We start from the raw sequence: 15801 nt of genomic DNA on the forward strand, positions 1-15801 counted from the left end.
TGTTTAGAGGTTAGCTCGAACCCTAGAATGCAGGCACTAATACACTCATGTTTTCTTTAAAAAAGAAACAATAACTACCTTTTTACAGGAAAGTAATCATTGTAAAACTTTAATGTCTCTAAAATCAGCATGTGTCTCATGTAGACTTGGCCTGGCCTGGCCACTAGCCCTGGGCCTGGCCACAGGCACTCACCTCCTCGTTTTCTCAGCCCTTCTTTACCACTAAGCTGTATTCTCAAGCCTCAGTTTTACTTTCATTTTGAGACAGGGGCTAAGCAGCTCAGGCAGGCCTAGAACTTGTGATTCTTTTGCATCTGCCCCACTAGTGGCTGCACCACGCCAAACTGAGGGCGTTTATACTAACTAGTACACCATGCTATAGGTTAAAGTGGAAATTGTGTCACAGCCGTGGCATGTTCTTCCTTGGATGGAGGACAGTTACTGGACAAAGAGAAAGCATTGTTGGAGTTAGTGGTGCTTCAGGGCTACATAAAAGTATCTAATAAGACCATCTTAAAACTGATGAAATGTAGTGATAAAAACTGTATCCCGTCTATAGTTGTACTCTAGGGTTAAAAACCAATGGCACCCAAAGATTTTGCCCAGTCTTAAGTAGGACTCTACTGGACATTGTTATGTCCAGTGTAACCAGCTCTTGTCCAATGCATCCCCCTATTCCACACTGAGAAATCCCTCTTTCTACAGATATCTGTTAATTTTTAAATTAGATTATAATAATCTGGAAAAGTAAAACTAAACATCAGGTGCTCAAACTTTTATTTTAATTCTTACAAAATACTATAGAAATGAACCCAAACTGAACACGTATGTACATGTGCATATGTACAAAATTTTACTCTTGAAAAAATTTATAAAAGTGGATGATAAAAACAAAAACACAGAAACTCCAAAGCAAAAAGCAACAAACAAAAACAAAGACAAAAAAAAAAAAACCACAAAAAGATTTAAAACCAGTATTATGAAATTGGTTTCCACAGGAAAAGCAATAATAATTTTAAACTATTGGCAGCAGCTGGTTTTCTAGGCTTATTTACACAATCGATGGGTCATATGAAAGGAGCTTCTTTATTTCAGAATATCTCTAGTCTCATTGTATTTCATCCACCAGTCCAGAGTATTACCCCCTCACAATCTTTCAACACGTGGGCAAGGCACTAAGCTGTCAACTTGCGTTGTCATCTTCCTCTTGGGTTATAGGTCGGAAGGGCAACATGGTTTGGCCTCTTTCAGGGTCAGACATTCGAAGAATTCTAATCAGTTTACTTGAAGGAAGTGAGCTAGGGGAAGCAAAAGTAAGCACTCAATTTCCCAAAGTTTTCATTCATTAAACCTACTCACCCTAGGTTCCATCCCCAATAATATGAGCAACCAATAAATAAAAACACTTCCTCTACATCCTATTTTCAGTCTGGTTGAAAAGAAAATAAAAATGTTTATGTCAGCTACTTTACACTCTTGTTCTTCTCTGGAGTTGCCTGGAGAGTCCAATCAAATCAGCAGAGGATCATGGGACTGATTCAGAACAGAGAATCAATCCTCAATGGCAGAGCAGAGCTCTAAGATTAGTGTTTGTAAGCAGCCAAGGACAAGGAAGAAATCATTTCCTTGTCTTACACAGAATTAGTAAAACTATTTCATATTAATTGGCCAAGAAAACCACAAAGGAGCAAATTGAAAATATAAACAAGTCAAAATTACATTCTAGTTCAATTGTTTCTTAAAGAAGAGATGACATGAATAAAAGTTTAAGTATCTAGGAAAATAGAAGACATCTTAAATCTGATGAGCAAGAAAGCAGATTAATCAACTCCCACACCTTACCCCCACCATATCTGCACTGAAAAATAACCATGCCAGCTCCACATTCCAGGCCGCTTTCACTCAGGATGCTTTGGCTATCTGGAATTTTTGTATGAGTATGTCTCCATATAGAAGACTTCTTTCCCTTGTTAAATGATATATACATTTAGAAAAAGAAAAATGCTTTGCAAGGAAGACCCACTGAGTCTCAGTGACACAGAGCGCAAAAGGCTGCTTGCTAGATAGCATACCAGAAGCCTGGAACACAGGAGAACGAGAAACCTCCATGGTAGGCATGTCTTTAGGGCCTTGTGGGGGAGGGGGGTATGTATGCCACTTCTACATGTAATCAAAATACATATAAATATGTAAATAAATATTATAAACATGTGTTTTCACACAAAGTTTTAATAAGTTACCTCATGCTTTGAGGGGTAAGCAAGATAAATTGTCTAAAACGTTGGGAATCTGCCATCTTAAGTATCATGTCCATTGCAATTCTTCTATTAACCATATCCTGAAGAACAAAGATAAAAGTTAGGATTGCTTTTGTGTCAGCTATTTCTATCAAAGCAGCATTCTAAGGCTGACATGGTGGCGCACGCCTTTAATCACAGCACTCGGGAGCCAGAGGCAAGTGGGTCTCTGTGAGTTCAAAGCCAGCCTGGCTACAAAGTGAGTCCAAGACAACCAAGGCTACACAGAAACTCTGGCTCGGAAAACCAAAAAGAAAAAAAAACACAAACAAACAAACAACAACAAAAAAAACCCAGCATTCTTTTGGCTGAAACAAGCTTCTTGAGTTTCTTCATTATGTATGATACCAAGTAGTTTCTCTATGAAAAATATCAGAAGCAGTAAGGGGAAAGTAACCGAATATTCTCCCAGGTCATTTCTAAGGCCTCCTCTCTCAAATATAAATAACAATTAAAATAATAAGAAAATATACTAATGATACAACTATTACAGTATGGATCTGTAAGTACAATAATAGTTAATTACTCAGGAAAAAGACAAAAAATTTGCCTGGTTTCAAATTTATCAACTTTCTCAGAATTTAGAAAGCATGGCAATCACAAGGCAACATGAAAGCATCATCATAAAAGATAAACACAGTTTAATACATAATACATGAAAGCATACTACAGAGACAGGGGCATGGTACTTGGAAAATTACAAACAGCTTAGAAAAGCTAAAATTTCTGGCAGATACTACACCACTAAAGATCTAAACATCACCTTATAAAATTAAATACTTTATATATAACCACCTAGGAGTCTTAAAAGGGTGAGCACGATCAGGTCTGATTTACCAATCAATACTCTCCTAAAACATGTGGCTATAGAATGGGCTATAGAAACAAGAAACAGCAAGGCAAGACACAAGTTTCAAAGTCTATCAAGAGGCAGCTGGGGATAAAGAAACAAAAGGTGGCAGAGCCACAGTGAGATGGGAGGAAAGGCTAGAACATTCAGAAGAGGAGCCAACAGGCCACCACGCATGTAAAAGGGAAGAGCTAATCAGACATACATGCTTTTGAAGGTAGGTGACTAGGATGGTAATGACAATTTATCATTAACATGGTGGAAAATTCAGAAAAGATGATTTGAGAGGAAGGCCCACTCAGTCTCACACTGAGCTCAGAATGCTAGCAGTTTACTGGATGGTGGAATGGGTAGTGGGGTACACAGGTCTAGTCCACAAACAAGTTATCAGGATAGGAGACCTCCGTCAGGTAGGTCTATAAGCAGATAGCAGCTTTGGGGCCTGTAGGGAGGTATGTATGTTATATCACTTCTACACATTTGTGACCAGAAAAATAGTAAGACTGTAAAAAGCAAACAGAAAATGCCAAACACTCAATGACATTAGATGTGGAAGTAGAAAGGCAGACTAGAAAGGGGGAACACACAGAGAGTGTAGAGGCTATAAGACAACACATCCCAAGGGAGGGGGACAGGAGCCAGCTACCCCAGTAAATAAAGACCAAGCTCATGAATGACATCTGATAAACGAATGCGGCTGTGGAACCTGAGCCCAGACTACAGTACATAAAACAGTAGGATGCATGTTAGACACAGAATGCCACCTGAGCCTCACTGTAGCCCAATGAGGCAACGAATAACTGTCTTCTACTACATGGAGAAACTGAGACCCCAGTAGCAGTCCTTGGTTTCAAAACCTTTATTTTATTGTTTTACCCTTAAAGGCAAATGCTCTTACATCTTTGTTACCTTTTTTGCTCTTATGTTACTCTTTTGAAAAGCGTGGCCATAACCATAGGAGCCAGTAAACAAAAGCCCTGTGTTAAGAAGGGAAAGTCCTTTAATCCCAGTACTTGGGAGGCAGAGGCAGGTGGATCACTGTGAGTTCAAGGCCAGCCTGGTCTACAAAGCGAGTCCAGGACAGCCAAGGCTACACAGAGAAACCCTGTCTTGATCGAAAAACCAAAAAAAAAAAAAAAAAAAAAAAAAGCAAAAATTTTACGTAGAATGATGGCAATAAGCTAGGGGAAAGGCTCAGGGAGAGAAAGCCTACCAGGAGGACACTTCAAGATGTACATAGTGGGGGAGAAAAGCTGGAGTAGGGTCTCTGGAGGTCCACACAGTAGCCATGGAGAGAACTAAACTACAGGGTCTCCCCAGCTGCTAACATCACAAACTAATGTGGCAGGGCACAGCCTTCCCTATGGTGAGGAAATAAAAGAAAATTTGTTTCTTTCAAAATATTCTAACAAAATAAAAATTAGAGAACTTAAAATTCAACAATACCATGTAGACATCAAACTCGTCCAGGCATCTGAAAGGTGATTCAGCAATGGACCACAGGGAAAGAATGAAGCACACGGTGGAGAAAGAACGTTCACCGCCAGACAAAGCACGCATGTCATTGAAGGAAGCTTTGTTTCCCTCTCCAGGCTGAACCTTTAAGAGCAATCACAAGGAACGGTTTATAGTCTTGAAAATGAGAAAGAAAAGGGGTAAAGCTAAGATCATTAGCAGTATGAAAGACTCTACTCCATTCAAAATATTTTATACTTGAACTATATAGTAAGCTATCTAATTTTGTTTCACTTTAAAAGAATCAAACGGAGGGACTACAGAGATGGCTCAGAGTTAAGATGCTCTTACAGAGGACCAGGGTTGTTTCCCAGCATTCACACAGTGGCTCATGCCCATCTGCAAGTCCAGTTCTAGAGATCTGATGCCTTCTTCTGTCCTCCTCAGGCACCAGGCATGAACTTGCATAGATATACATGCAGACCAAAAGTCTATACATACAAATACTTTTTTAAAAAATCAGCCAACTATAAGTGTCACACGCCTCAGCCCTCAAGAGGCAGAAGCAGGAGGACCTCTGAGTTCCAGGACAGCCAAGGCTACACAGAGAAACCGTCTCAAAACAAAACAAAACACAAAAATCAAATTGAGTACTTTTTGTCACCTTGATGGAACCTAACATACCAAAATTCCGAAGCAATGACAACAAATCCAATATTTAATGTAATATTATTTACTAAAATAAATAATTTAAACTAGTTCTTCTGAAACTGCTACTACATTAAACATTTAAAGTATTGAGGTACTTTTTCATTACTAGAATTACAGTGACATCTAGTGGTTACACTGCTTTAATATTTACTGATTTTCAAAACACAGACCCACTTGATGGAAGAGGCTTACCTAAGAACAATAATGGAAATGGATTACAGACATTTTGAGGGATGGAGGGAGGAGGGATACTGGAAGAAGGGGAGGGAAGAAAACTGCAGCAGGATGTAAAATAAGTAAGATTAAAATAGAGACATTAAAAACATTTTTAAAATCTCCCATGGAAACAGTAAAAAAAAAAATCAATTAATGTTATTAAAAGCATTCCTTCTGCATAATTTCCTGAGACAATAAGATAATTTAAGGAGGCACTCTATTTTGATAAGACTGCAGACATACTTTATCTATCCACCAAAGTGAAAACAGTTTTATGTGTAATATATATGCTTCTCTCAGATGAACATACATTCATTTTTAACACTCCAAGAGGCTTACAAATTCTAAATTTAAATGTTTTGGATTTTTTTTTTTGAAGGCATACTGCCCCAAGGGGGAAAAATATATTAGGAGCACATAAGCATTTATTTTCCTTGAATTTACATCTGAAAGTAGATGGGTTTTCAAATTAATGCAATTTTCTTCCCAACAGCAATGTAATAACTCTAATTGTATGTCCTTACCAGTCTTGCTTACTTCAGTCATCCTCATCAGGGGTTCAACAGCCGCTAGTGAGGCATGCATTTGTGTTTCTCTGACAACTAACAATCCTGAGCATTGTTCACCGTGCTTAAACTCCATTTGGGTAACTCTATTTACTCGTTTAGTCTTTGGTGATTTTAAAATGGGTTCAGTCTTTTTGTTTTATTATCCTTAAAATATCCTAGGTGAGTTCTTTTGTTGTATTATTCACCAAAAATTATCTTTACCCAGGAAATAGCATCCCTATTATTACATTTACTTTTTAAAATTGCTTTTGAGGTCCTATTTTTAAAACATTCATGAAAGTACTTTACTTTTTACTAACAGGCAAGGGTGGCATATGTTAATGGAATGTTTATTTTCACACATATGAAGCATATACTGGTTAAGTCATAACAATTAGTATCTCTATCTCCTCACTTGTGTCTGAGCTTTTGAGCATTTATGTATTTTAGTTTTCTTTAAAGTATCGAGTATTTCTTGTGAACTGTAGTTCACACTGCTGTGGAGTACTGGGATTTAAACTCCCATGGAACTATGTTTTGGTTCTTGGTACTCAACTTCTTCCTCTCCCCTCCCCAACTTGTAGTGCTCATAACTCTGGTGTTCAGATTAACTCTTGATCTTCCCATGAGAATATGTGCTACTTGTTTTTCTGTGTGGCTTATTTAACATAACATCTTCTAGTTTTATCCATTTTGATGCAAATGGACAGGATTTCATTCTTGCTAATGGCTGAGTATCATTTCCTTATGGTTATCTATTATATTTCCCATCCATTGATGGGTACCCTAAATTGACTTCCTCATCCACAAGTTTATTGTTCTACATTTTACATTTATCAATTTTAATCACTTTTATACTAAATGTTAAAAAAAAAGGTGAGAATCATTTTTGCTTTGTTTAACCAAAAGGACACCCAATAATTTGAATCCAGTAATTTATGAAATGATCACCCTTTATCCATAGGTTTACAAGTAGTGTCTCTGTCTAGATGTTGCCACTGGACATTTGCTTTCTCTTCTCATCTTCTGCTCTTAGTTTTATGAGATCTCTGTGTCTAAATTCAAACTTGTCTTCTCCTAGCTTCCTGAGAGAGATGATTAATGTTGGTCTTACCTTTCTTCCTCAAACTTGTACAGAGAGCTACAAATTCCCTTCTGAAAAGTGTTACACTGTCTCTTTCAGTTTTATTGTGCTCCATTTTTTATTGTTGCTGGAAATTATCTTGTAATTTCCAGATGATTTGTTATGATTCCTTAATCATTTAGCTGGAAAGATGGCTCTGCAGTTAAGAACACTGATTTTTCTTCCAAAGGACTCAGGTTCATATTCCAGCACCCACATGACAATTCACAACTGCTTATAATTCCAGTTCCTGGGGATCTGACACCCTTACATAGACATGCATGGAGGCAAAATATAAATGTAAATAAAAAAGAAAAATAAACCTGTGTAGAAATGTGCTGTATAAATTTGGGGAATTTTATGGTTTTTATTTCTAATATCATTCAATTTTGAAATATATTCTGAATAACTTCAATTTATTTTTTACTTAATAAGCTATTGAGATTTTGACTGAGGACAGGTAAGTGGTCTATGCTGGTAAATGTCTCATAGGCAGTTCACAAAAATTTACCACAGTGTTCTGCATTTATGCTACTGTGTCAATTTGGGAGCTATTGTAAGGCTTGTATAAATTTACTAACTTTTAATCTGATTTTTCTGTTAATTATTGAGAAAAGTTCTAATTTCCATCTATAGTTAACTATTTTACCTTTTAGTTTCCTCAACTTTTCTATACTTACTGTTTTCTGAATATACAAATTCAGAATTTTTAAAATTAACTTTCTAATAGAATGAAACACTCCTTTTGGTCTCTAGTGATACTGTGTAAACCTGATTTTGTTGTTGTTGTTGTTTAAAGATTTGTTTATTTATTTATTTATTATATAAATGGTGCTCTGCCTGCATGCACACCTGCACACCAGAAAGAGGGCACATTATAGATTATAATATTAGATCATATTATAGTTGGATGAGAGCCACTATGTGGTTGCTGGGAATTGAACTCAGGACCTCTGAAAAATCAGATAGTGCTCTTTAACCACTCAGCCATCTCTCAATCCCTTGATTTTGTTATTAATAGCAGTTTGTAAGCTTTCTTGTGTATCAAAACGGATGTCTTTGCTCTGTTTTTCCTTAGGATCCCCCCTGTCCTTATGTTAATATTTAAAGTCTCCTTTTAACAGGATTTGACTCACAATCTTATACACACAGGTCTTTGCTTTTAATATACCTTAGTAGTCCACAAAGGCCTAATGGTAATGTTAGGTTTTATTTCTCACTATTTTGTGTTTGTCTCCCGTGTTCTCTGCTATCCTCCCTCTTTTGTTTATTTGAGATAGGGTCTCACTCTTAGCCCAGAGTGGCTATAATTTGTGTTAATCTTCCTGCCTGAGGATCCCAAATGTGATTACACACAAGTTGTCCTTAGTCCTCCATATTTACACTGTGACATCTCAAATACAAGAAAATCTTTTTAATTTTAATAAGATATGTACAAAACTGCAATTTAAAAATAAAGAATGCATCCATCATTCTGTAAGTTTCCTCTGGCTCGTTCATAATCTTTGCTTGGTTTCCATGGATCTGAATGTCTCTGTAATAAAACCTTTCTCTGTTACTTCAGCCTTCAGTTAATGAAGTTTTCAAATACTGTTCCTTCCTTTTCAAAGTTACTTTAATTATTTTAACTCCTTTCCATTTCCATATACATTTTAGGACCACCTTATCAATTTTTACACACACACACACACACAGAGAGAGAGAGGGAGAGAGAGAGAGAGAGAGAGACAGAGAGAGAGAGAGAGAGAGAGAGAGAGAGAGAGAGAGAGAGAGAGAGAGAAAGAGAGAGAGAAGCCTGTGGCTATTTTGATACAAATGGTGCTGAATCTATAGGTCAATTTGGGAAGAACTAAAATTTTGACATGTTTAATTATGTTCTTTTGTACATATACATACGTATGCAGTGGATATCCATATATATGTAGTAGGTGTTTTCCTCAATCATTATCTCCTTTTTTTTTTTTTTTTTTTTTTTTTTTTGAGGCAGAGTCTTTTATTAACCATGGACCTCACTGAGCCACCTAGATTTGCCAGCCCTATGAGTTCACCAGTCTCTGCCTATGGAGCACTGGGATTAGTGCTGGCCTTTTTATGCATGATGCAGGAAATCCCACTCAAGTTTTAACTCTTGCAAATCAAGCACCTTACTAGATGGGACATCTCCCCAGCCCCTGCTGAGTCTTTTGAGCCATAAAAACCATGGATTTCTCACTAAGGTCTTCATTAATTTCTCTTTTGACTTTTCAGTGTATAGGTCTTTGACATGTTATGCCAGATTTCTATGCATTTTATATAAAATGGTGTTATAAATGGTATTATAAAATTCCAGTTTTTGATCATGTTGCTAATATATAAAAATATAATTCATTTTGAATGCTAATTGTGCCTCTAACGCTGCTAGTTGCATTTAACTATTTTTAGCTGCTTGTTCTGTAGATTTCACCAACCATGTTCATTATAAATGTAGGGAATTTTACTTCTTTTATAATCCATTTCTTTTGCTCCTTGACTTTGGCTAGAATCACTAGTACAATAACGAATAAATGGTGAGCACGATGGCTCCTGACTGTAGGGTATGGACTCAAATCTTTTTACTTTATGCTTGATATTTTGTCTAACAACAGATACTAGATGATACAATAGGCCACCAAGGTAGAATGAACAAATTTCCATCTGACTAGATGTACATATGCCAAGGCTGACAGACAGTTAATCTGGGAGAAAGCTAGACTGCAGTAGATGTGCAGTTTTACTAAGGTACATGCAATTTCATACATATTAGTTCCTTTGGTTAGCTATGTAAATTCCAACCCTCAAGAATTAACTGAAATACTAGTCACATGCTTAGCATTCCCTAATTCTTGGTGTCTTGTCTCAGAATCCCTTAGAACCTCCAAAATTCCAAGATCATCAAACACCTCCAGGAAATAAAATATCCAGCAATGTTAGTGTACTTTGGACAGGCTCTCCCACTTCTTGGGATTTCAATTCATCTAGTTGCTGTTGCTTCCACAGCTTCCCAATGCCTTTAAAAATAGAACTTTTGTAAATTCCTTGAATTTCTTGTACTTTTGGAGTAAAAACAATGGATTATTATGACATATTGCCTCCTAATTCCTCCCAGCACTTTCAAATCTGCCTTTAAAGGATTGTCTCTCCAAAAAATAAATTAAAAATAATAATAATTAATTAAACAATAAGAAATAAATTTAACTTCTTAGTTTGCTTAAATGCAGAGGTTTTAAATGATGAAGGATTCCAAACATCTAGTATTTACTGTGAATATTAGAATAGAAGGGTAAGATTATGGTATCAAGAGCAGCAATTACTATTTAAAGTGAGTAACTGTTTTCTATCTTCCTACGCAACTTTTAATCCATATCCCCACACTAGACACTTTGTACACGTTTCTACAACCATAGAATCTACAAAAGTGAATATAACAGATAATTAAATTACAAGGCAGAAACTTCCTGGCTTCCACCGTGAGAGTACAGACAATGTACTCTCTGTAAATACTACATGGCACTGGGTAAAAACTTAAAACAGTTGTGGACTGACATGGATAAACACTTTTATCCTTAGCATTCTAAGAACACAATGTGTTTATATGGAAAGAACACTAAGCTACTAGGCTTTATTAACAGAAACAATTTTAAACATACTAGCAAAGACCATCTTTAACTTAGAATAAGTTCCTGTTTTCTACAGATAACAGGATAAAGCTGATCAATGTTTCAAGAAAAGAAAAGAAACAACTAATGATAAAGATGGAGAGTCAGGATACTTACTGATATACTAAGAGTTTCGCTCTTGTGGTCAAAATTCATTTTTCCACAATAAGCCCGCTGAGATAGTAAATTGTCAAAGTATAATTTGCATCGCAATGTCAAACACCTTCAAAGAAAATAATTTGGCATATTATAATACAAATTGTTCAACACAGTATAAAATGAGATTTAAGATGTTTTTTAATTGGATTTTTACAAGTTCATTACCTATATATGAATATTTATAAAGAGAAGAAGGGTATCATGCCACATTTAACATGCCCCATTATGACAATCAGTCCATATGCATGTATTAGTCATTCAAATAATTTACTCAAGGCATGTATCAGACAAATCTTGTCCTTAAAGGAATTGAGCTTTAAGGACAGCAAGGTAAACTCGCATCTTATTAATCTGCCTGTTTCCCTAAATTCATAATGGAAAAAAAAAAGATAAGGGTAATGTTCTATGTCTTGTTAGTATAAAGCAAGCTCCATTATTTCTTCTCTACTATCAGAAGACACTAGACTGTATGGTAAGGAAACTTCCTGCTGTGTAAATTCCCTTCCCCTGCCCTGTCCCCCCCCCGTCCCCCCCCCCCCCGTTTTTGTGTTTATATACATGTGTACAATGCATGTGCCAGAGAACCTCACCTGTCGTTTTTTTGGTGCTATCCATCTTGGTTCTGTTATGTGCATGGTTTTAGATTTTTCTCTTTATTGGTGTTTTGCCTGTCTGTCTGTCTGTGCACACGTATGCAGTGCCCACAGAAGCCAGAAGAACATACGAGATCCCCGTGACTAAGAGTTGTAGATGGTGATGGTGTTGGGAACTGAACCACAAAAAAGCAACCAGTACTCGTAACTGCTGAACCATCTGCCTGTCTTATTTTTAAGACAATCTCTCATTGCTCTGGGGCTTGCCTACTTAGCTAGTTTTAGTAGTAAGCCCCAGAGATCCTATTCCCACCTCCCCAGTAGTAAAATTATAAATATGCACTACTGTGCCTGACTCTTCTGTGTTCAACTTTTATGTGGGGCACAAAACAGGGGCTTACTGAGCTATCCCAGCCTTCAATTCTTATCTACCTTTCTTTTTCTCTTTATCACGGTGGAGTTACTGTGATTTTCAGACTGCCCCAGATTTTGCCAATCCAAGCCCTTCAAGCTATCTCCTAAGTACTAGTGTTATCACTTTGAAGGGTAGGCTGGAGCTGGAGGGGGTGGGCAGGTTTAGAGACTTATCTACATCTTCCCCACACAGATTTGCTATCAGCCACTTCCCTCCATGGGAGTCCAGTTCCTTTTACTGACGGCACAGTATTTAGAAAATACGGTCTGGGTGAGAGAAAAATGGCAATTCTTCTTATCACTGCTACTCTTTATTGAGTCTGAGGTCTCAAAGTAACCATGTTTTTTTTGGAGGGTGGGAGTGGGAGTTTGTTTTCTCTACTGTTTCCTGTCCTATAAAGTGCATTATCTTTCTCCACACTAAAAGACATAGAAGTCTGGTTTTCTTAGTCTCTTTTGCTGCTACAGCACTGGTAACTGGATTCCAGAACTCTCTATTAACATCCTGCAATACTCCAATATACTGGCTGCTTCCACTCACAGGACTTTTATCATAAACTGTTCTAAAGTAAGAAGGTTAGAGAGTAGAGAAGGAGAAATGATTCTAACATGTTGGCCATTTTTGTTCTTTCCACAACTGAGTAAACAACACAACAACAACAATAAGAAGTCAATTTTAAAGCCTCTATCAAGATAATACACTAGGATGGTTAGTGTTGCCAATGCAACAATCTAGAATAACCTAGAAAATGGGCCTAAGCATACCTGTGGTGGATTATCTCTATTGGGCTAATTAAAACCAGCCTAAAGGCAGGCAGCGCCACTCTTTGGGCACAGGATCCTGGACTGTATAAGGAACAGAGCAGTACCAGTCATACTTCACTCTCTGCTTCTTTACTGTGGATGCAACACAACCAGCGGCTTCAAATACCTGCTGCCTTGATGGACCGTATTTCAACTGTGACCAGAAATAAACCCTTTCTCCCTTAAGTTGCTTTTTTCAGAGTATTTATCATCACAACAGAAAACACACACACACACACACACACACACACACACACACACACACACACACACAAGTACTTTTACACAGATTATTTAAACACTGGTTTCTGTTTAACAATAGAGCACCAAACTATACTACATCTGGAAAACATGTAAATAATAATAGAAACTATATTTAATCTTTCTAAACCTCTTCAAAACCTAGACAAACTATATATGAAATAGGAGTTTTCAATCTGGATATTAAATAACAATGGCAGTTCCAGTCACAATGATCTCTGTAATAAAAGGGGCCGAGGTTGGCAGAGAAGGAAAACTGCGGAGGATATACCAGGGCTATGCTCTACCAGAGACCTGGGTACCAACCAGTGCAAACTACATGAAGACTACCTGAATCGAGGTGGGAAATGAACAGTAACAGAAGCACCTGGGAGAAGCATGAGGAAATGTCACAGGCAGGGAGAGCTCATGTCTTATGCACAAGAGTGAAACCTCTGGACTCACAAGCACTGGTAAGAAGAGTACCTCAGAGCAAGAGCAGAATCAGCCCTAAAGAATGGTTGCCAAGAAAACTTCAAAGGCAGTGTACAGGATAAAAATTTATCTCCTTTTCACCACATACATAATGGTAGGCATCTTTTTTAAAATTTACTTCTATTTCCTTAAAATTGTAGAACTTCGGGGTAAGGAAGATGAATCAGTTGTTGTTGTGAAGACCCAAGACTGGATCCCTAGAAGCCATATAAAAAGCCTCCAGGTAGCCTCAAGTTCCTGTAACCCCAGTACTGGGTGCCGGGTGGGGGGAGGGCTGGGAGGGTGGGAAAGACAGGTGTAGATCCCTGAAGTTCACTGACCAGGCAACTAGTCAAACTGATGAGCTTTAGGTTCAGCAAGAGATGCTGTCTGGAAATGAAATTTAAATAAGGGGGTTGCGGAGGGTAGAGAGGGAGGGGAGGAATTAAGAAATACACCTGCTTCAACCTCAGGCCTCTTCCATACACAGATACACACACTGTACACAAACACACAATAGTAAACGTTGGGCTAGAAAGAAGTAAAAAGCATCACTAAAGGGCTGTCTGGGAAAACGGGTATCAGAGGAACTATGGCCTCTCTGGAATAAGGATATTAAGAGCTATATCCCCTAACACTCTTCTGTTTTTGTTTTGTCTTATTTGTTTTTTTCCCCTGTATCTTTGGTGTAAGTGGGGATCAACTTACTCCTGTAAGACTGCATCTTTCACTATGTTACTAATAGCTTCTTTCTTTGGTCAAGCACCAGCTACATCAAACACAATTATAAACACTGAAGATATTACAGTAAATCAAACAGAGGTTTATAATCATGGAGCTATACCACTCCAGTAGATCATGGTAAAGTAATTGATAGACTGCCTTAATGGGCCCTCCTAAACTTCCCTAGTAGCATGCAATGTCCAAGAGTAAAGTCAACTGTTTCAGTACCACTGAGTTCTACTCAAATGACCTAGTAGACAATAAACAGCATCTGAGAGTTATCTAGTAAAGGTTACCTAACAATAAAAAAGCTAGGTGAGCTTGCTGATAAGGTCCTTGCAGGACAGCATTCTGACAACTACAGACTCTAAGTTCTAACTGTGAATCATGCATCCACAGTACGCTGAAACACGTGATTATTCATATAGGATAATGTGAAAACAAACAAAAAGAGATATACCTTTAAAATTCACTTACCTTCTGAATTGTTGGTATGTTTTATACCTATGGGTCATTATTTCTTCTAGTAATTTAATGAACCTTCTTAAAGTTCTTACTTTATTATCCAGATCAAGATAGGTTTCTCTTGCTTCCTGGTACTGCCTATTTTATAAATAAAACATTCAGTGAATAAATACAACCATACAAGTAAAGCCTCACACATATTTAACTAGAAAGAAAAGGGAAAAGAGGAGTATAGAGGGCCCAAGAACAGTTGATTCTATGTATTTCTAGCCAAAGCATACTCCTACAAAGAATGAATGTTACAAGAGAGACAGTGCAGCTGCAAACAGAGAAAAACGAAGTCTGAGCCTTAGAAAATGCATTAAGACAAAGAAAGTATGTGCATAAGTACCAAGGGCAGATCTTAGAAAATACTAATAAACCAACACTTTCTAAAATTAAAGGGGTAATACCAGAAGGTTTTCTTGGTAACAGATGTCGACAAGGGAACAAAGAGATACAAGGTCAGTATTGGAATCCCTCCATCCTAAACTGGGTAAGTAAAGAAGCGAGGTAAGGAGAGCAAGACTACTCAAAACTGCCACAGTGGAAGGGAAACAAACAGCCTGATACACTTTCCATAAATCTGAAGCTTACCAATTTGGCTAGAATGGCTGACCAGCAAGTTTTAGGGACTGACCTGGTCCTGGTGCCAGGGTTAGAGATAGCCATTCTCACACCAGGTTTACAAGGGTACAGGAGATCTGACTTCAGGACATCGTGATTTCACAGTAAGAATTGTTACACTGCATCACTCCCCATCCCCAACTCATTCATACATATTTATGCATATACACAAAGAGAATGTCAGTCCTGAGGATGAACCTGAGTCTTGCATATGCTACTATTGAGTGGCATCCACAACCAAATGATGCAGTTTAGAAACTTTTTAAAAGTGAGATGTACTGCCTACAGAAATTTCTTAATAGTCTGAATCTTCCCCAATGTTTTGAAAATGACAGTGACATCACTTGCTTTGTCAAATTTATTTTTTAAAAACATTTATTTATTTATTG

At 37.4% G+C, this 15801-nt stretch overlaps 1 protein-coding gene across 4 annotated transcripts in view; it reads right to left on the reverse strand.

Annotated features, from left to right (window-relative positions):
- Window positions 1-760: 760 nt before the first annotated feature.
- SMC6 (structural maintenance of chromosomes 6) overlaps window positions 761-15801 on the reverse strand; it is a 59730-nt gene continuing 44689 nt past the window's right edge. For all 4 annotated transcript variants that reach the window (XM_084791868.1, XM_084791869.1, XM_084791870.1 and 1 more), the window contains 5 exons: window positions 14759-14884; window positions 10992-11097; window positions 4594-4746; window positions 2241-2338; window positions 761-1298 (listed from right to left, as the gene is read on the reverse strand). In XM_084791868.1, coding sequence (XP_084647994.1) covers window positions 1184-1298; window positions 2241-2338; window positions 4594-4746; window positions 10992-11097; window positions 14759-14884 — 598 coding nt within the window. In that variant the 3' untranslated portion in view covers window positions 761-1183. The remainder of the gene's footprint in view (window positions 1299-2240; window positions 2339-4593; window positions 4747-10991; window positions 11098-14758; window positions 14885-15801) is intronic.

Source organism: Acomys minous, assembly GCF_964271855.1.
Source record: "Acomys minous genome assembly, chromosome: 8".
In the NCBI taxonomy this organism is placed as follows: Eukaryota; Metazoa; Chordata; class Mammalia; order Rodentia; family Muridae; genus Acomys; species Acomys minous.